This window comes from Pteronotus mesoamericanus, unplaced genomic scaffold (genome assembly GCF_021234165.1).
Source record: "Pteronotus mesoamericanus isolate MK-2021 breed Mesoamerican mustached bat unplaced genomic scaffold, CSHL_Meso_final scaffold_137, whole genome shotgun sequence".
NCBI lineage: Eukaryota > Metazoa > Chordata > Mammalia > Chiroptera > Mormoopidae > Pteronotus > Pteronotus mesoamericanus.
Window position 1 is genome coordinate 1,956,564 of NW_026555306.1, and position 22,217 is coordinate 1,978,780.

Here is a 22,217-nt window from a genome sequence, read left to right on the forward strand (position 1 = left end):
GCAGCCCCGGTTCCGGTCGGGAGTTCTAAGCTCGGAGTGGTGTAAAGTCCCCGCGCTTCCCTGCAGGAGAGCGAGGCGCGCGAGCCCTCAGTGTCTTCTAGAAAGTGATTGAGAGCGGAACCCCCAGCTGGCCTGGGACCTGCGGGTGCGGACTCGCTCTCGGGGAGGAGAAGCGGCGGAGAGCAGGTTTGCGTTTGCTTCGCGCTTGGAGTTGGGGGCGGGCAGGGGTCGCGGTTCTACGTTGGAGCGTTTGTCGGTGCTCGGGTGTCCTTGGATTGCCGTCCTCTAGTGATACAATCTTTGCAGAGTTATTTAATTTCGCTGTTTCTCCTGTCTAGAGTGGAGTTAGTAGTAATGTCACCAGACGGGTGGGCCTCCAGCTGCTTGGTGGTGTGTGGTTCTTTTCTTTTTTAAGATTTCATTCATTTATTTTTACAGAGGGGAAAGGAGGGAGAAAGAGAGGGAGAGAAACATCGATCGGCTCGGGGAGTCCTGACCTGCAACCCAGGCATAAGCCCTGACTGGGGAGCCAACGTGCAACCTATTGGTTTGGTTTGCAGGACGACGCCCAACCAATGAGCCACACTGACCCGGACAGGAGGGGTCACTTCGTAAAATTCACACAGAGAAGGCATGTGTGCCAGGGCCTGCCTCATGGCTTCTCTTTCCTTTGCTCCTTCTGTCTTCCCAGGACTCTTGCACTTGCTCAGGAGAAGCAGGAGAAAATGACCAAGTTCCAGGTGAGTTGAGTTTGATTTTCATCTCTCTTTTTATTGTTTATTCGATCACAGTTGTCCCAATAATTTTTTTTATTTTTTATCTCTTAAAATCTCTTCTGAAAGGTTAGACACATCTTTTTTCACTTCCATGAGGATAAAAAACAGGGATTTCTTAGGTGCCTGTTACTAGCCTTTGTATTGGTTCTATTTTTGTTTTTGTCTTTCGCTTTTGTTTTTACTTTTGGTTTTACTTTATCATCTTCATTTCACAAATACTAGTGAAGAAATTCCTTAGGTATCAGAAAAGTTTTAAGAGCCACTTTACTGCACTGCTAAGTTATCTGTTTTCCCCGTGCTATATTTTATGTAATTACAACCACAGTACATGTATGCTTTTCAATCTTTTTTTTTTTTTCACTTAATGTTATCACTTGAGTTTTTTGGTGATTCATCGTTCTTTTATGTACTTGTCTGTGATGCAAATTGCTTGCCGATTCCAAAGAAGTAACCCAGAGGATGGGCTGGGAAAGACATGGGTTTATTAGGACTTGAAGTGCACAACCTGGGTGGTGGGCAGGTGAAGTTACCTCAACCCAAGCTTTCCCAGTGCTGGGATATTCAGAGTACAGAAGACAGAGCAAATAGCATGCAGGGTGCTTACATGCAAGCTGTGTGCAGTCAAAGTGCTAGTTTTCTCTGCAGTTGTTTATAGGCTGGGTTCACATCCAAAAATAGTTTCTTGACCAAGGAGCTGGTCAGGCTCTCAGGGTCTTACAGATGACCTTCACTGTATTCCCCAGGGTCGGAGGGGGGTCTTGAAGCTTGGGAGAGGGCCCATGTTTCCAATACCATACATTGTCGCAGAAGGGCTTCTACTTTTTCTGTAAGTTTCAGGAGCTACAAACAAGCATATACACCACTGTGTGAATAAATTTTGTTTTGAACCATAAAACTTTTGCACAGGATTTTAAAAATGAAATATAATTTACTTACAAAAACAACAGATCTTAAGTGTCAGGTCAGTGTTGGTGGTATACCTGGTTTCGAAAGTTGAATAATTAATTACTTTAACCCATCACCCAAAACCAGAAGTGGAACATTTATATTACCCCCTCCCCCCCGCAAAGGTCTCTCCTGTGTCTCTCAGGTCCCAAGTTTCCAATTCCTCAGAGGCATCTGCTGTTCTGATCTGTCATCACATGATTAGTTGACCTGTTTTCAAATTATAAGTAGTGAATTTGTACAGTATGTAATCATGTACCTGTCTTCTCTCAGCATGTTTCAAGATCAATCTGTGTTGTGTGTTTCAATACATTATTCCTTTTTATTGTTGAGTTGTATTCCATTTTGTGAATATACAACAGCTATCTTTTGGAAGGATAAGTGAAATTCTTCTTTTGAAGGACATTTGGGTCATTTTGCAGCTTTTGGTTATTATGCATAAAGGTCCTGTGAGCATTCTTGTGCAGGTGTTCTTGTGAACACATGTTTTCGTATCTCTTGGGTGCACATCTAGAAGTGAAATGACTCAGCTTGCAGGGTAGATAAATGTAAACAGTTGTCCAAAGGGGTGGTACTGTTTTACAGCCCTCCACAGCATCTGAGAATTTCAGTTGCTCCGCATCTTTGCCAGTGTTTGATGTGGGTCTTTTTTATTTCATCCGTTCTGATGAAATGACATCTGTGACTATAATTTGTATTTCCCTCATGAGAAATGATGTTGAATATTTTTCATGTGCGTTTTCACCATCTGTATATCCTTTATGAAACGTTTGTTGAAGCCATTTGCCCATTTTAAAAATGGACTTCGACTTTTTATTGTTAATGAAGGAGTTCTTTCCATATTCTGAGTTCAAGTCCTTTGTTAGTTATATACTGTAATTCTTTTTATTTCTGTGATTTCTTCATTACGGTTTAAATTATCTTAGTTGTAATTTATGTATAACTTACATAAAATAAACCCTGTCAATCAGTTTTAACAGATACACATGCCCATGTGGCCACTGCCATCAGTAGATGTGGACCATTTCCACCCCCCAACAAGGTTCCGCTGTGCCCTTCCCACACCCCCGGCTGCAGGCAGCAACTGGCTTAACTTTTTGTCACTATAGATTAAACTAATCCTCTCTTGAGTTCATATAAACAGAATTATACCGTATATACTCTTTTTGAGTCTGGCTCCATTTGTTCATCATCATGGTTTTGCGCACGTGTCGGTGTTAGGGAGCCGCTAGGAATGAGTGCCTGAAGGGAAGTAGAGGCAGGGCCCTCACCATTACAGTCTAACCGAGAACTGAGTACAGGAGGCTTCTGCAAGCAAAAGGAATGCCTGTCTCACCAATTGACTCAGGAGTCCTGCGCTCAGCTTGATGAGATCGATAACTACAATTTGGTTATCTCTTCACCCGTTCTTAGTTTTTGGCTATTGTAAATAAACTTTCTTGAGCACTTGTGTACTACATTTTTGGATGAACACAGGTTTTCTTTTCTTTCTTTCTTTTTCTTTTTGAAATAGTCGAAAAGAAAAAGAAATTTGCCCCAAGCATTGCAGGCAAAGTAGTGCAGGAAGAGCGGGGAGCCCTTGAGTCTGTGCTGAGTAAAGGGGCTCCTGTAGCAATCTTAATAGGGTCACTGGGTGTTCTGAACACCACAAGCAGGGATTACAGAGAAGGAAGAGGAGGCTATACTGGGAAAGGGGCCTCTGTAACAATTTCACTAAGACAAAGAACCTTTTCTAACTGAGAAAGAAAGCCTTTGTAGCTGTACATTATTCCCAGGGGGAATGAGGAGGGGAACCTAGAAGTCGGCTAAGATATATAACCCCTGAACCCCAATAGGTGGCGTACTTAGATTAGCTAAGTATCCACTTGTAGCCTCAGCTCAAGTATATAGAACAAACTTACTTACAACTTTTTTTCCTCTATAAATGGGGCATTTAGACTTGCCAGATGCCTGCTTCCAGCTCCATGCTTTTATGTATTTCATAAATAAATTTGCTGTCTCATTTCCACTGTATGTGTTTGTCTCTTGCTTGAATTACTCTCTTCTGAGTGATACAGAACTGAGGCAGGGGAGAGAGCCCTCCTGACTCAGATCTCTCTCGCATCCATAATATCAACAGTTCTTTTCATTGCTGTGTAGTATTTCGTCCTACTGGTATACCACAAGTTGGTTATCCATTCACCTGTTCTTAGTTTTTGACTATTTGTAAATAAACTTCTTTGAGCACTTGTGCACTAGATTTTTGGATGAACACGGGTTTTCTTTATCTTTTTGATAAATACCTAGGAGGAGAATCTCCAAGTCACATACTTAGCTTTCTGAGAAATTGCCAAATCATTTTCTACTGCGGTTGTATATTTTTACATTCTCACCAGCAGCATGCTAGAATTCTAGTTGACTCCATCCACATCCTTTCCAACATTAGATATTTTCCGTCTTAAATTTTAGCCATCCTAATGACAGTAGTATAGTGGTGTATCAACTTGACTTTCTCTCTCTCTCTCTCTCTCTCCCCCCATTCCTCCCTCCCTCCATCCCTTCCTTTCTCTCTCTCTCCTTCTCTTTCTTCTCAGTGCAGTCTTCATTTCAATTGCCCTGATGCCTAAGGATTTTGAACATCTTTTCTTCTTTTAGACCATTTGTATATCTTATTTTGGAATTGTTCAACTCTCTTGTTCAATCCCTAAATTATGTTCTTACTATTAAGTTTAGTAGTTCTTTTTAGATTTTGAATACAAATTCTGACAAATGAAATAATTTTCAAAATGTCTAAGTTTCAGTGAAAAATCACTTGCTCTACAAGAACCAGGAAAATCTCTACTTGTATGAAGGACAGTCAACAGACAGAAACTGAGATGGCATGGGTGCTAGTTATCTGATAAGGACTTTTTTTAATATTGTAAAATATACGTAACAAAATTTACCATTTTAATTGCTTTCTAAAGTGTACCATTAAGTGTCATTAAGTATATTCACAATGTGTGAACTATTACCACAACACACCTCCAGAACTCTTTTCATCTTCCTAAGCTGAAACTCTGTACCCATTGAACAGTAACTTCTATTCCCCCCTCCCTAGTCTCTGTCAACCACCCTTTTACTTTCTGTCTCTATGTACTTGATTATTCTAGGTACCTCATATAAGTGGAATTATATACATAATCCTTTTTGTTACTGGCTTATTTCACTTTAGCATAATGTCTTCAAGGTTTCTCCATCTGACAATGATTTTATTTTAAATTTTATATTTTTAGAGAGAAAGCGAGAGACATTGATATGCAAGAGACGCATCCATCAGTTGCCTCTTGCACGCCCCTGTGTGGGGACCCGGCCAGCAGCCCAGGCACACACCCTGACCGGGCATCAAACCAGCGACTTTTAGATTCACAGGCCCCCATCACTCAACCCACTGAGCCACAACAACCAGGGCATTTTTAAATTTTTTTAATCCTCACCTAAGGCTATGTTTTTATTGATTTTAGAGACAGAAAGGGACGAAGGGAGGAGGAGAGGGAAAGAGAAAAACATTGATCTGTTGCCTCCTGTATGCACTCCAACTGGGGATTGAACCCATAGACTTTTGGTGTGTGGGAGGACACTCCAACCAACTGACCCACCAGGCAGGGCATCTGACAAGGATTTTAAAGCAGCTATTATAAAAGTATTTCAGCAGGAAATTACAGACACGATGGAAGAAACAAATGAAAAATAAAAAATCTTAGGAACAGAAATCGAACATATAAAGTAGAACCAAATGGAAATTTTAGAACTGAAAAATACAGTAAATGAAATTTAGAAAACTAAATGAAGGGACTCAACAGCAGAATGAAGGGAAAGAGGAAAGAACTTGAAGACAGAATAATAGAAATTATTTAATATGAATAAAGTAGAAAAAATAGACTGGAAAAAAAAATGATCAGGGCATCAGGGATCCGTGCGGCTATACTGAAGTATCTGAGCTACTGTTATCTGGTCCCAGGAGGAGAGGAGGAATAGGGGATGCTGACGAAGCTTTTGAAGAAACATGGTGGAAAATTTGCCTAACTTGGAAGATACATAAATCTACAGATTCATGAAACTAAATGAATTCTGAGTAGGGTGAAGCTAAAGAAATCCTACAGAGACATGTTATAGTTAAACTTCTGAAACTAACAAGAAAGCAGTCAGAGAGAAATGACACCTTAACAGTGAGGAAAAAACAATTCAAATAACATTGACTTTCTTATCAGAAAGAAGTGGACTATTTTTCAAGTGCTGGAAGAAAGCACTTTCAACTCAGAATTCTGTATCCAGGAACAATATCCCTTGGGAATAAAGGGGAAATCAAGACATTCATAGATGAAGGAAACTAAGTGTATTTGTCACTTGCAGGCTTGCACTAAAAGAATAGCTAAAGGAATGAAGCAAAAATAGCATTTTCTGATGTATTTTTAAAATATTTTTAGAGAGAGGAGAAGAGGTTGAGAAAGAGAAACATTGATATGTGAGAGAGATGTTAATCAGTTGCATTTAAGACAAAAATGGTGTAGGGTAAAGGAACTTAAAGAGAAGTAAGGTTTCTCCTTATTTGAACTGGTAACATATCAACAACAATAGACTTAAGTTATGTGTAAGTAACATAATAATAGCAACCACTAAAATTATACAAAGGTATACTGTAAGACACTATAGACAAAAAAATGCAATTTTAAAAATGTTCAAGTAACATACAGGAAACTAGGAGAAAACAGAAATGGAAGAAAATAAAATGGCAGACTTAAGTCCTAGCATACAGGTAATTCATCATTAAATGTAAATGGCCTAAATATGCCAATTAAAATACTGGAATCACAATTGTAATTTTAAAAATGTGACCCAACTTGCCCTGGCCTGTGTGGCTTGGTTGAAGCACTGTCCTACACCGAAAGGTTGCAGGTTTGATTTGTGGTCAGGGCACATAACTAGGTTGTGAGTTCAGTCCCCAGTCAAGGTGCATACAGGAGGCAACCGATTGATGTTTTCTCTCTTGCGTTGATGTTTCTCTTTCTCCCCTACCCCTTCCTCTCTCTCTCTCTCAAAGCAATGGATAAGTGTCCTTGGATGAAGATAAAAATAATATGACCCAACAATATGTTTTAAGAAACTCCCTTTAAATATAATGGTATAGGTAGGCTGAAAATAAAAGGATGGAAAAAGATGTATCATGCAAACATTAAAAGAAAGCAGAAGTGACTAAATTAATATAAAAATGTAATCCTGCTCTTACCATGCCAATCATATTAAGAAAAGCTAATATTCATCGAGGACCTCCTATGTGCCAGGTGTATAGGTTCTCAAGCAGCGCTGTCCAGCAGAACTTCTGCAATGATTGAAATATTCTATATTGTGCTAACATGGTATCCACAGGCCACATGTGGCTCATGAGCATTTGAAATGTGCTACTGCAACTGCAGGAGAGAATTTTTAATTTTACGTAATTTAAAATTTATATTTACATAGCCACATGTGACTACTGGCCACTGAATTGGACAGTACAGTTATAGGAACTTTATGTATAACCTTTCATTTGTATGTATAAGAATTTTCTGTTACGAGCTCCATCACACAGATGAGGAAATAGATGAAGGGGTTTTTTGGTCTAAGATCATGCAGCTTGACAGGGGCACGTAGCTTTGGGATTTAAACAGAAGTATTCTGGCGTGAAAATCTGTACACCTTGACACTTTCAATGCTGTCATAAATAGTGTCACAGATAGGTGGCATATGCCTTGAGAGCACAAAGGGCCTATGTCATAGCTCCTCAGGAAGGGTGACCTATTGGTTTGTCACATTTTAACAAAGTGACAGTACCCAGGCTCAATGAATACGTGAGTGAGAGAGGAAAGATAAAAACTATCAGACCCTGTTGGGAGTAAATTGACCTAACATTTCTGGAACAATTTGGTAGTATTACTCAGCTTACAAAATGTGTATTTCCCCCATTACTCAAGAATAACAGTTCCAGGGTGCTTACCATAGGGATACCCACAAATGACTCCAAGTGAAATTAGCAGGAATTATTTTTTAATTGCACATATTTTGATGGGACTCTGGAAAATTAGTGTATGAAATTGACATGCTGGATGGAGAATAGGAGGAAACTGTGTAAGGGAGACTCCAGGCCCTCAGAATCCAGAATAACTTCCCACCCATCCTCTCTGCCCACCAGTGCTGCCCTTCTCCCAGCGCAGGCTGCTGTTAAGATTGAGGTTGCCTGTGTTTGGTGTTGTAGGAGGTGGTGACATTCAAAGATGTGGCTGTGGTCTTCACCGTGGAGGAGCTGGAGCTGCTGGAACCGTCCCAGAGGAAGCTGTACCGAGATGTCACCCTGGAGAATCTCAGGAACCTGGTCTCTGTGGGTGAGGACAGGAGCCCTCTCTAACTGAATGTCAGCTCCCAGGAGTATTTATTTTATTTTTTTAATTATATTGTATTAATGATGCCATTACAGTTGTCCCAGTTTTTTTCTCTTTGCCCCCCTCCACCCAGCATCCCCTGTTCCCTGAGGAAATTCCCCACAACATTGTTCATGTTCATGGGTCATGTGTATAATTTCTTTGGCTACTCCATTTCCTATACTGTACTTTATATCCCCATGGCTATTCTGTAACTGCCTATTTGTACTTAATAATCCCCTCACCTCTTCATCCATCTACCCTACCTGCCCCCATCCTGCAACCATCAAAACACTCTATCCATGATTCTATCTCTGTTCTTCTTCTTTACTTAGTTTTTTAGATTCAATTGTTGATATGTATTTATTGCCATTTTATTGTTCATAGTTTTCATCTTTTTCTTAAATAAGCGCCTTTAACATTTCATATAATAACGGTTTGATGGTGATGAACTCCTTTAGTTTTTTCCTTGTCTGGGAAGCTCTGGCCCTTTGATTCTCAATGGTAGCTTTGCTGGGTAGAGCAATCTTGCCATAGGTTTTTGCTTTTCATGAATTTGAATATTTCTTGCCAATCCCTTCTAGCTTATAAAATTTGTTTTGAGAAACCAGTTGACAGTCTTGTGGGCATTCCCCTGTAGGTAACTAACTTCTTTTCCCTTGCTGCTTTTAAGATTCACTCTTTATCTTTAACCTTTGGCATTTTAATTATGACATGTCTTGGAGTGGGCCTCTTTGCATCCAGCTTGTTTGGGACTGTGCTCCCTGCACTTGCATATCCATTTTCCTTCACCAAATTAGGGAAGTTTTCTTTCTTTCTTCTTTTTTTCAAGATTTTATTTATTTATTTTCAGAGAAAGGGAAAGGAGGAAGAAAGAGAGGGAGAGAAACATAAGTGCATGTTTGGCTCAATCCAGTGAACCACACCAGCCAGGGTGGAAGCTTTCTTCCATTATTTTTTCAAATAGATTTCCAATTTCTCGCTTTTTCTCTTCTCCTTCTGGTACCCCTATGATGCGAATGTTGGACTGCTTGAAGTTGTGCCAAAGGCTGCCTATACCATCCTTGTTTTTTTGGATTCCTTTTTCTTCTTGTTCTGATTGGTTGTTTTTTGCTTCCTTATGTTTCAAATTATTCATTTGATTGTCATCTTCATCCACTCTATTGTTGTGTCCCTGTACACTGTTGTTTATTTCAATTAGCGTATCCTTTGTTTCTGACTGGATCTTTTTTATGCTGTTGAGTTCCTCGCTAAGTTTCTCAAGCATCCTTATAACCAGTGTTTTGAACTCTGCATCTGGTAAGATTGCCTATCTCCATTTTGTTTAGTTCTTTTTCTGGAGTTTGTTTTTTTTTTAAGTACATTTTATTGATTATGCTATTACAGTTGTCCCTTTCTGGAGTTTTGATCTGTTCTTTCATTTGGGCCATATTTCTTTGCTTGATTTTGGCAGCCTCCCTGTCTTTGTTTCTATGTATTAGGTAGAGCTGCTATGACTTCCTGTCTTGGTGTAGTGGTCTAATGTACAAGGTGTCCTGTAAGGTTCAGTGGCACAGCCTCCCCTATCACCTAAGATGGGTACTTGAGGTGTGCCTTTGAATGGGCTGAGTACACACTCCTCTTGTAGTTGAGCTTTGGTTGCTGTTGGCAGACCAATGGGAGGGATTTAACCCAGGCCAGTCAGTTGCAGACATTGGCTGTGACCACTAACCAGAAACGTCCGCCCTCTGTGGAGGATCGGCTGTGCAGGGGCAGAGTGTTGGTGCTCCCATGTGGTCTGTAGCTGTCCACTGGGTGGGCAGGCCCTGGGGTTTCCTGGGTGGTGCAGGCCTTCGTCAGCCCCCAGTTGTGTCTTGCCTCAGCCCACCCTGCCTGAGCTATAGAGCAATCTGAGATGGCTGCTACTTATGCTGGGCTTGGAGATTCCCAGACGAAGGAAAGTTGTGAGTCTAGGCTGGATGGTGCTAGTGCTGTGCCTGGGGCCACTTAACAAGAGGTACAGGGGTTGGGGGTTCACTGAGGCTAGTGGATGCTTGTTTGAGAGGAGTTAGGAATTTGTGAAGCATGAACCAAGACCAGCCATTAATATGGAAATACTGCTGTTAACAGCTGTATTTTGTATGTGACAGAGCCTCGGAGCCTTGGGATCCCCAGGGCAGAACAGTGTTAGCCAGGTTGATGGTGTCTCAGATATGGTACCCACATGCTGGCTCTGTGGCTCTGCCTGCCTTTCTCTCTGAGAGAAAGCTCTCCTCCAGCTCTCACCTTGATGCCAGACACTTCAGTGTCTCACAGTGTGCCATTGGTACCCTTCAGGCTACCACCCTGGAGGCTCAGAGGGAGTGAGTCTGAGGAAGGCCGTGGGTGGGTTCTTTAAGAGGGACTGCCTGGAGCTCCAGAAATTTCTTCCATTGACTCAATCACTGCTGGTTTTTGCAGCCAGAAGTTATGGGGACTTATCTTCCTGGCACTAGAACCCTGGGTTGGGGGTTCTGATGTGGGACTCCTCACTCCCAAGATAGCCCTCCTGAATTTTCATTCATCACATGTGGATGCAGGCCCAGCCCTTTCTGTATCTCTGCCCCTCTTATCAGTCTGAATGGATGTGGTTTCTTTAATCTGTAGTTGTCTGGCTTCCATTCATCTCAATTTCTGATGGTTCTGAGTGATGGTTTTTCTATGATTTAGTTGTAATTTTCATGTGGTTGTATGAGGAGACAAGGTGTTTTTACCTATGATGCCATCTTGACCAGAAGTTCCCGGCAGTATCCTGATTTCAAATGTTTAAGACTTTGGTACTCTTGAAATGTGTCCCCAGACCTGGAGATCTATATTTCCTAATTCCTATGTGATATCTTTTCTATACCTTTCTTGTTTTTTGCAAATTGTAGTTGTGATATCTTGGTGGGTGTTAAAAGCAGTTGGTACGTTACATCTTTATTATATTGAACAAAAAAGGGTAAAGTTCTTTCTTGGAACTGTATTCATTGCAGCTAAAATTGTGAGTAAATCAGGAGAGGATGCTCATTTGATCCCCTGTTGCATTTATAACAACAGATCATGGTCAGAATTTGGAGAAATATTCCTTAGAGCACATGAGGATTATAGTAATGGAATTCAAATTTTTGCCTTTAATGTATCCAGCATTTACTTTTCACAGGATATCAGTCCTTCAAATTGGATAGGATATTACACTTGGGGAGAGAGGAGAAGCTTCAGATGACAGTGACAGAAACCCAAGGAGGTGGATGTTTAGTTGAGAACTAGGCAGCCCTGAGTCCCCCCAGGGCACAGCCCAGGTGCTGTCCTCCCTGCCACCAGCGTGGCCACCCTGGCCCAAGCCTCCAGCTTTCATTACTTCGCTTACTCTCAACAGCTTCGCACTGCCCCCTACTTCTGCTTGCGCCTTCCTGTGGTCTGCTCTCCAGCAGCAGCCAGGTCACACCCCTCCTCCGTTCGCCCTTGCATGACGTCCCATCCTGCTCATGCAGTTCAGCTTCTTTCCCGTGGCCTTCAGGGCCCTGCCTCGTCTGGCCACCTATTCCCTCTCTGGCTGGATTCCGTGTCCGTAGCTTTCCAGTGATATGAGGCTGCTTTCTGTGCGTCAGACCTGCTGACTGTGGCTCTGCCTCATGGCCTCTTCCTTGCTCTTCCATGTTCTGCCCTGTGCAGCCTCCTGGCTCCTGCCTCACCCATGTCTGCTCCAGGGTCATCTCATCACAGATGCCTGCTCTGACCACTCTGCTTAAAAACCCCAGCCCCTTCCTCTGCCTTGTTTTGTGACTCATCTTTAATTGTTAGTTCATATACTAATGGGTTATATTTTGTTTACTTGTTTATGATCCCTCTCCCCATTACAGTATAATATCGGGTGAGCAAGCATTTTATCTGTTTTCTTTATTGCTGTACTCCAGGTGCCTCTAATTACACTTAATGCATAATATACATTCATTAAACACTAACTCATTAATGAATGAGTTAATTAATTAATGGGTTAATGAATGGGTGGGTGGTCCCATTTGAATGGTAGGGACAAGGCTCCCTCACAGCTTGTCCTAACTTGTCATCTCTGCGTTGCTATTGTGAACTCTGCCCCATCCATTTACCTGGTGACATCCTCCCTGCTACCCTGCTCTCTCCTCTCTTTCCCTCATTCTCCCTTTATTCACTTCCTTCTTCCTTCATTTATCTTTACTTTGCATATCCCTTAGGTAAACCCAACCTAAAATACAGTCATTAGTCATTCCTATTATACATAAGTACCAAAAATCAAAAACTAAGTCAGACAAAAACCCCAGGAAAATCTAGTTGAGGCCCTGCTCGTAGTGAATAGTGGGGGAAAGTTTTCTCTGTCCCTTTATCATTTCTGTTTTTGTGTCTTTGTGCTGCATGAAGGTTCTGTGCAGTCAAAAAGGTTGGATGCCAGCTCCAATTGATTCGCTCCCTTGTTTTTTGTACAGACTTGCCTTGGGAATTGCCAACCCAGTTACAACTGGTATCTCTTTTTTTCTTACCAGGTAGCTTTCCAAGCGCTTTGCCTTTTTTTTTTTTTTTGGTCCTCACCTGAGGACATTTTTTCATTGCTTTTAGAGAGAGAGGGAAGGAGAGAGAGGAACATCAATGAGAGAGAGAAGCATCAATCGGTTGCCTCCCGTACATACCCGGGCCGGGATCCGAGGATTGAACCCTCAACCTAGGTATGTGCTCTGACTGGGAATCAAACCCACAACCTTTCAGTTACAGGATGTCACTCCAACCAACTGAGCCACCTGGCCAGGGCACCTTTATTTTAATTTTTTTTTTTAAAGGAAGGAAATTTTGTTATTTATTTATTGGTTGATTTGAGAAAGAGAGATAGATAGACATTGATTTGTATACATTCATTGTTTACTTACTTATACATTCATTAGTTGATTCTTGTATATGTCCTCACCGAGGATTGAACTTGCAACATTGAATATTGGGACACTCTAGCTAATGAATTACCCAGTCAGGGCTGCTTTGCCTTCTTGCATAAATCTTTTACTTTTTAATTTTGGGCCAACTTTTTATTGGAATATATACAGAAAACGCAGTATACCTTCATGAATTTTCAGAGTGAAATGACATTTAAGTTCTTTTTATTGAGGTAATTTACATACACGTATCTTAAGCACGCAGTTTGATGAATTGTGACTAATGGATGTACTTCTGTAGCTTGCATTTCTCAGAAAACTGAACAAATCTTATAGCGTATTCTACCCACATCTCCCTTATTAAAAGTTCTTTTTGCAACATCAGAATTGTCCCAGATTTTGCCTTTTGTCTATCCGTCTAGTTGCCCTGTTCCATCTGTGATGAATATCCTTGTGGCCTTATTACAGTGCACAGATGCACAAACTAAAGGGTTTCTTCTCCCTTGCGGATTCTTGTAAACAAAAACTCATAGAGAATGGTGCTAGGTGGATCGCACTGTCTTTACTCTTGGAGACAGCTCACAAGTGGAGGAAAAAACCAGTGTGACTGAAGAGTTATTTCAGAACATTGTTACTCTTCTGATGAATGTCTACTCTAACTATAATTTTTATGGTACTTTTAGTAGCTATTTATACCTGTATAACAAACTACTGTTAAACTTAGCAGCTTACAACAAGCATTTATTTATGCTTCTGTGAGTCAGGAATCTGGAAGCAGCTTAGCTGGGTGATTGTGGATCAGGATCTCATAAAGTTGCTGTCAAGGAGTCCACAAGAGCTTCAGGCCTTTGAAGGTCTAATGGGACTGAAGTATTGGCTTCCAAAATGGACTCATTCACATGGGTGTTGGCAGAAGTCCTCAATTCCTTTCCAGTGGGCTTCTCCTTTGGGCTGCGTGGGTGTCCTCAAAGCATGTCATGGAAGCTGATTTCTTCCAGCTGATTGGACCCAGGAGAGTGGAAGGCAGAAACCACAATGTCCTTTATGATGTAACCTTGGAAGTGATGTACTCTCACTTGTGCCATATATATTTTTAATTCTCACCCAAGGATATGTTTACTGATTTTAGGGAGAGAGAGAGAGAAACATTGATCCACTGCCTCCAGTGCACGCCCCGACTGGGGATTGAACCCACAGCCTTTTGGTGTATGGGAAGATGTTTCAACCAGCTGAGCCACCCTGCAAGGACACTTTTGCCATATTCTGTTGGTTTCACAGACCAATTTTGATATATTGTGGAAAGACATTTGATAGCATATGGACATCAGCAGGCAGGATCACTGGGGACCATACTCTATGCTGGTTACCATTGAATTGTTTCATATGTACAAATACATATCTATTGTACAAAACCTGGAGGATGGTATTAGCCATTCACATTTATCAGAACATTCAGCAAAATTAAGTGGCAGCAATTATCATAGGATATTTTACCCTCATAAGATGTGTTAGTCATGGGTATGAGTTTTCCAGTTTTTTCCACTTAATAACATTCACCATTTTATTGAGAATGTCACCCCTGTAGCCATGTATTTCTAATTTTGACCTCATACATAAGTCCTGGTGTGGTTCTAAATGAGACTCCGTAACACTTAGTGGATAGGAGCCTACTTGTCACCTCTTTGTTTCCATATGCATGAAAAAGCTTATGGTAAAAGCCAGGCTGATTGAATAAGTTTTCCCACCGTGGTTGACCTGTGAAATATTTTTTATCTCTGAACAGATTCTCGCTTGTCCTCATTTTCATCTTTGAATTCTCCTTATCTTTCCAGGACACTGGAACCAAAATGAGATAGAGACTCTTCAAAAAGTTGGATTAAAGAACCTTTTACATGGAGACCTTGTGTGCTGGCAAATATGGGAACAACTTCTAAGGAAGTTAACCAGAAATCAAGACTTGATAATAAATCTGCAAAGCAAGGAGTCAGGTTTGCCAAAACAAGGTGATTCCTTCTGTCAGTTGTGGGCAGGGGAATCTACTCAGGCTTCTGAAGATGAGAAATATGTAATAAAGCTTCAAGGGGAAGTTCAAAATTTCAACAGTATGAAAAACCAAGAGTTTCCTGTGAAGACCACCCAGAATTGCCAGAAGAAAATGTATCTGAGAGAGTCAGAGAATGACCAGAATAGGTGTCAGCAGGGTGACAGCAGATGTAAACTGTGCAAGTGTGAGCACTGTGTTAGGAGAAGGGCCTCTCATTACCATGGTGATGATCAGAAAGTGCAGAAAGGTGAGATGTCTTCTAGCCACAAGAATTGTGGGAAAGACTTCATGAAGAAATCATTTCAACACAGTGTAATCCACTCAGAAGAGCATACCTCTGCTGAAAATGGAAAAGGCTTCAGCCTCAGCCCCAATCTTGAGCTTCATCAGCATTTGCACCTGGGAGCAAAACCTCATACAGCTAGTGAGTTTGGGGAGGGCATCTGTTATAGCTCAGAGCTTTGCAATCATCAAAGTGTTCACACAGAAGAGAATTGCAATAGGAATGATGAGTGTGGTGAGGACATCAGTCAGAGTTCACATCAACAAATTCATCAACAAGTCCACACTGTAGAAAAGCCCTATAAATGTGCTGTGTGTGAGAAGAGCTTCAGTCAGAGTTACCATCTTCAAATGCATCAGCGAGTTCACACTGGAGAGAAACCCTATGAATGTACTGTGTGTGGGAAAAACTTCAGTCGGAGTTCATACCTTCAAGTTCATCAGCGAGTTCACACTGGAGAGAAACCCTACAAATGTGCTGTGTGTGGGAAGGGCTTCAGTCAGAGTTCGTATCTTCCTGCCCATCAGCGAGTCCACACGGGAGAGAAACCTTACAGATGTGCTGTGTGTGGGAAGAGCTTCAGTCACACCTCAGGTCTTCAAGTTCATCAGCGAGTCCACACTGGAGAAAAACCCTACAAATGTGCTGTGTGTGGGAAGAGCTTCAGTCAGAGTTCACGTCAAGTTCATCAGCGAGTTCACACTGGAGAAAAACCCTACAAATGTGCTGTGTGTGGGAAGAGCTTCAGTCAGACCTCCAGTCTTCAAGCTCATCGGCGAGTCCACACTGGAGAAAAACCCTACAAATGTGCTGTATGTGGGAAGAGCTTCAGTCGGAGTTCATATCTTCAGGATCATCAGCAAGTTCACACCAGACAGAAACCCTACAAATGTGCTGTGTGCAGTAAGAGCTTCAGTCAGACCTCCAGTCTTCAAGCTCATCACCGAGTCCACACTGGATAAAAACCCTATAAATAAATGTGCTCTGTGTGAGCAGAGCTTCAGCAAGAGTTCGTCTGCGAGTTCACACTGGAGAGAAACCCTACAAATGTGTTGTGTGTGCTAAGAGCTTCAGTCAGGCCCTAAGTCTTCAAGCTCATCAGGGGATCTACATATAGAGAAACCCTGTAAATGTGGCACATCTGGTAAGAGCTTCATTCAGGCCGCAAGTCTTCAAGCCAGTCAGAGAGTCTACACTGGACAAAAACCCTACAAATGTTTTGGTTGTGGTAGGGGCTTTAGTTAAGTTTATGTCTGCAGATTCGTGAGTATATAATATTGGTAAGCCTACCACACCTGACGAGTATGATAAAAGTGTTCTTCAGAGCTTAGACTTCTACCTTTCATCAGAAAATCTAGACAGCTGAGATTATCTATAAAATGTTGCATGTTAAGAATTCAGGAGTGAGCTGAGTTTTTTACAGTCATCTGAATTCCATTGGAAAAAACCTCTTTCTTGGATGAATGTATGACAGACTTTAAATTGTGACAGTTCTTAACAAAATGCACAACAGAGTGCCACTATAAGTTTGTCAGAACCTTCACATTCACTAAAGTCTACACATGAGAGAGGCCTTAATAGTAAAGACCACCAGGACCTTAGCAAACATATAGTGATGGATTTAACAAAATCCATGTGCATGAGAATGTAATCTCCATGGAGGGAGGAAGTTTATTCACTGCTGAATGACCATGACTGCAAACCAGTGCCTAAGAAATAATGGGTGCCTGGAAATGTCTTTAACTTGATGGAAATGTCTTGTCTTGATGGAGAGGAAAAGCTATGAAAAATAGGGTAACTTTGAAAATTCTAATGAGCCCAACCTCAATTAGCAAAAGGATTTTTGTGAGAAACTTTAAAAACTAAGTCAAGGAAATGATCACATTATAAATATATAAAATCATGCAAAGTTGATTTGAGTGTGAGATTTTTGCAGTTGGCTCTTGACCTCTTTTCAGCTTTTCAAGAAGTCATGGGCTTGAGTTTTTATCTTATCACTTAAGATTCCCAGTGCAGTGTATCATTAGTTGTATAATAGCGTAAGTTTCACTGACTTATTTTGTGACAAGAGCAGACAATTAAAAAAGGGAAACCTGACTTTAATTCATTAAAACTTCCTGAGAAAGGGGTGGGGGAAAAAAGGGGGGAACATATTTATAACTGGATTTTGGGTGTTGAACTAAGCTGCTTTTTAATTTTTTAGATTTCATTTATTTATTTTTAGAGAGAGGGGAAGGGAGGAAGAAAGAGAAATGTCAATTGGTTGTCTCTCACACACCTTCAACCAGGGACCAGGCCCACAATCCAGGCATGTGTCCTGACCAGGAATAGAACTGGCAACCTTTCCATTTGTGGGATGATGCCCAGCCTACTGAGCCACACCAGTCAGTGCTGAATGAAGCTATTTTAAGACCCAGTACACTTTGGATACCACCCCATACTTCTCAGATACCCAGTTTTCAGGTTTACCTGCTTGGATGGTTTGCTCAAATATGTGCAAATTGACTAGAGGTAGGAGACAGTTTCCCACAAGTTTTTTTTCCTGGACCTTAGTTTCCAGGTTCTGGATACATAGGATTCATAATATCCCATGTTTTGTGTCACCATCAGTGTTGTCGTAAGCAGCCAACAGGGCGGTCTGCCAGAGCTCAGGGTTATTTGTATCAGGTAGAATGTTTTCAATTTTAAGAAAGAAAACCCAGCTCAAACTAGCTGGGACAGGAAGAGGATTTATTGGTGTGGCTAATTAAAAAACTACAGGTTGGTCAGGACGTAGGTCTGGTTGAAAATGAATCTGGATCAATTTTTTTAAAGATTATTTTTAGAGGGAAAAGGAGGGAAAAAGAAACATTGGTGTGCAAGAGATACATCGATTGGTTGCCTCTCACGTGCCCCCAGCTGGGACTTGGCACACAACCCAGACCTGCCCTAAGTGGGAATTGAACTGGCAACCTTTTAGTTTGCATGCCGGCACTCAATCCACTGAGCCACACACACACCATCCAGGGCTGGATCAGCTCTTTTGTGACTCTCTTAACCTCTGCCCTTCTGGCTGAGTTGGTTCCCTCATTTGCTCATTTCAGCCCACCAATAGGAAATTTATTTAGAGTTGCTGTGAGTTACGATTTGCCATTTTGAAACTGGAAAAGTCGGCCTTGGTGCTGCCTGTCAGTACCAGAACCAATAAGCAGAGACAGGGACTGAATCTTCCTGGGCGCTTTATTCAGATTGCTGGTGAGTCTGTGAAGATGGTGGGCTATGTACCCTAATAGATTGTCTTACATTTCATTTCAAGCCAGCCTTTTTATGAGGAAAAATTGTAGGAAGGGGATTTGGAATTCAGGAAAAAGGTTAATCAGATAGAAGCTGCAGTCCAGCATTTTCCCTAACATGCTTTCATCTCGTGACCAGTGATTTCTATATGGGTCCTGGGTCCTGTGTCCTGGGAGATTTTCTATGTGTCTTAGGGAGCTGGATGTTTCCCTGGAACTCACTGGATCAGATACCATCTTTATTACTTATGGTCTCTTCTGAAGCACAAAGGTGGAATTGTTTGTGGTCTGCTGGGGTCAGGATGGTACATACCTTCAGTTTGTGAAACAACAGACTTTTACATGCATTAAATACTAAATACTTAATATTACCTAAAATTAAAATTTTCCAGCTCCCAAGTTCCCCCATCAATTTTAGTCATGTTATCAGCATTTTGGAGAATGTTTAATTTTTTTCACAGTAAAATTAGACAAAAAAAAAGGCTGAGATTTTTAAACAAGCAAAATATAATGATCTAAAGCACTAATACAAACCCCGACACACATAAACAATATTATTAAAAAGATAGTATTTTATTTTTAGAGAGGGGAAGGGAGGGAGAAACGGGGAGGAAAACATTGATCAGTTGCCTCCCTCAGCCCCAAATGGGGACCAAACCTGTAACCTGGGCACGTGCCCTGACTGGAATCAAACAGGCCACTTTTCCATCTGTGGATGACACTTAGCCAACTGAGCCACACCTGTCAGGGCAAGGGAAAGGGTCTTTTAAAAAATGGCTTCGTATTTTGTTGCTTTTGCACCTAGATGGATGATGACAAATTGATGTAAATGTTCATGTGCCTACAATTTGACAAAGGCCGAGGGACCCCCCTTCAGGAAAAGCTGCCTCATAGCATCAGGGCCTGGCTCCCTGCTCCTGGCGAGCAAATAATTTAAACTCTGAATTTTAGGAACAGGAGAAGTCTCTATCACTGATGATTTTTGCTGAGTCTCTGGGACAAAAAGGGAGACAGCATGAAAATAAAGGCCACCTCCAAATGGAGATACACTTCCAGAATTTTCAAAAGCAGTTTTTAGTTGCTAATGAGCTCTTGGAAAAATAGATGCTTGACCCTGAGTGTGTGTGTGTAGCATCTTTCTCATTTTGTTTTTAAATTGCAGTTGACATGCAATATTATATTAGTTTCAGGTGCACAACATAGTGATTAGACATGTATATAGCTTACAAAGTGATCCCCTCATAAGTCCAGTACCCATCTGGCACCATACATGGTTACTACAATATTATTGACTATATTCCCTATGCTGTACTTTACATCCCCATGACTGTTTTGTAAGTTTGGACTGGGAACGCAGCTGTCTGGCAAGTTGCAGCTGGCATTTTTGGAACTCTGACATCACAGATCCTAATTGTCTGGACCTGGGTTTAAGCAGACCCCAGATACTGTCTGCCTGAGCTCACGCTGTGCTTGAATTGAAATGCGATGGAGTTGCTCCACCCAAGAAATCGATGTAGACTATGTGACTGTTGCAGATTTAGGACACCCCACTGGGGGACACTAAACTATTACAGAATGTCATGGATGCTCACACTTCTGGGAAATGAAACAGGTTACCAAAGAGATACCTGCACCCTCGTATTCACTGCAGCATTATTCCCTAGAGCCAAGATACGGAAATGACCTCGGGATCCATCAACAGATGAATGGATCAAGAAGTGGTTTATATATACACTGGGATACTGTTCAGCCATGAGAAGGAAATTTGGCCATTTATAACAACATGCTAAGGGCCTTACGCTAAGTGAGATAAGACACAAATACCTTATGAAATTATGTGAAATTTTTTTTAAAGCCGTAAAAGCAGAGAGTAAAATGGTTATTACCAGGAAATGGAGGAATGGGAGAGATATTTAAGGGCATAAACTTGTAACTAGTAGATAAGTCCTGGAGACCAAATGCATGGTGTAGTGATTATAGACGACAAAACTTAAGAAACGTTCAGTTTGCTAAGAGGCTAGACCTTAATTGTTGCAACACTAGAAGAAATTTGTGATGTGATAAGTCTATAATGGCAATCACATTGCAACATAAATGTATCAAGCCAATGTTGTACACCTTAAAGTATTCTATGTCAAATGGAGCTAAAAAAAGAAAAAAAAGAAAAAACTCATCATGGGTGCAGCTGGGTCCCCTGGAAACAACACCCCAGGGCTTATTGTCTGAAGGGACCATGTGAAACTGAGCTGGTTGGCACTCTATGCATTTCTAACTTGGGAGCACTGTCTGTCAAATCAAAACACACTTGGACTGTGATAAGGAGAGAGTTCATTTAAAAAGACGTGTTAGGGAGAATGCATGCATTTCAGAATCTGTAGGTGTCTCCAATTTAAACAGAAAAGCACTTTGGTTTCATAAGGCAGGATAAGAGGGGCCAGCAGGAGATGTGTGGGAGAGAAGGCGGGAAGGAGGAGGTGGCCAAGCAGCGCTTCAACAGGAAATGTCCTTAAGATGCCTGAGAACAGTAGGCAAGGTCAGAAGCCCAGAAGCAGCGCCCAGAAAAATGAAATTGCTGCTGTCCAAGTCCTCTGACCTGGGAACCTCCATTGTCATAGGTTTGAGGGACTGGTCATATGCGGCTGAGTGAGAATTCATCACTTCTCAGGTAACACAGGAGGTTAACAAAATATCCCTGGAGATTATTGAAGCCTTCTTGGAGGCAACACCTGTGTAGGGTTTTGAAGGGCATGTGAACGTTCTCTAGGAAAATAAAGGGCTTGCCCTGGTTGATATGGCTCAGTGGATCGTGTGCCGGCCTGTGAACCGAAAGGTCACTGGCTCGATTCCCAGTCAGGGCACAGGCCTGGGTTGAGCTCTGGGTACCTGGTTGGGGGTGTGCGAGAGGCAACCAACTGATGTTTCTCTCACATACTGCTATTTTTCTCCCTCCTCTGAAAATAAAAATATTTTTTTAAAAAAAAATAAGGGGAAATTGGGCCTTCCAGGTGTGACAATGGCCTGGACAAAGGGGAGAGGGATCTTGAGAAATAAGCCAAATCCGTGAAGTTGGGTGTAGCAGAGGGACCTTGCTGGATGTCATGCACAAAACTGAGCCAGGTGCAGCAGACTCTTACCTGGTTGGTGAGTTTTTTTTTCCACTAAACACCTGGAATTGTCAGAGCTCTGTGGAAGCCCCACGTTACTGAGCAGAAGGCATCTGACGACCCTGGAGCTGGAGAGAAGAAACTAGGGTTGCGAGAGTCACCTCCAAGTTGGGAGAGAAACAGTTAACAGGTAGCATGCCTCATACCCTTACCTTGTGCCCACCTTTATACGTGCATTTGTCTGTTTTGCTGCGCTACTGTTCACATCAACCCTGAGAGAAAATTTTAAGCATCTTCCTTTCATATCGATGGGGCAACGAGGCAGAGAGGGAGGACTTGAGCATTAGAATCTGTAACATGGGGCTCCAGAAACCACATTTGTGTTTTTATCTGGCAAAGTAAGGTCACCTGGCAGTGGCCACTTTCTCTTCATTTCTGTGTCTGTCCTTTACTCCTTGGGGCAGGCTGAATAGTGACCCTCCAAG

General features: G+C 41.7%; 1 protein-coding gene across 1 annotated transcript; it reads left to right on the top strand.

The window, feature by feature from the left end:
- The first annotated feature begins 14 nt into the window (after positions 1-14).
- On the top strand, positions 15-16,601 carry ZNF233 (zinc finger protein 233). Its single transcript, XM_054588446.1, is given in 7 exon segments — positions 15-186; positions 692-740; positions 7,972-8,098; positions 11,295-11,387; positions 14,859-16,299; positions 16,374-16,468; positions 16,471-16,601. Coding segments are annotated over 6 exon segments (1,902 nt in total). The 5' UTR covers positions 15-186; positions 692-725.
- Positions 16,602-22,217: the final 5,616 nt, after the last annotated feature.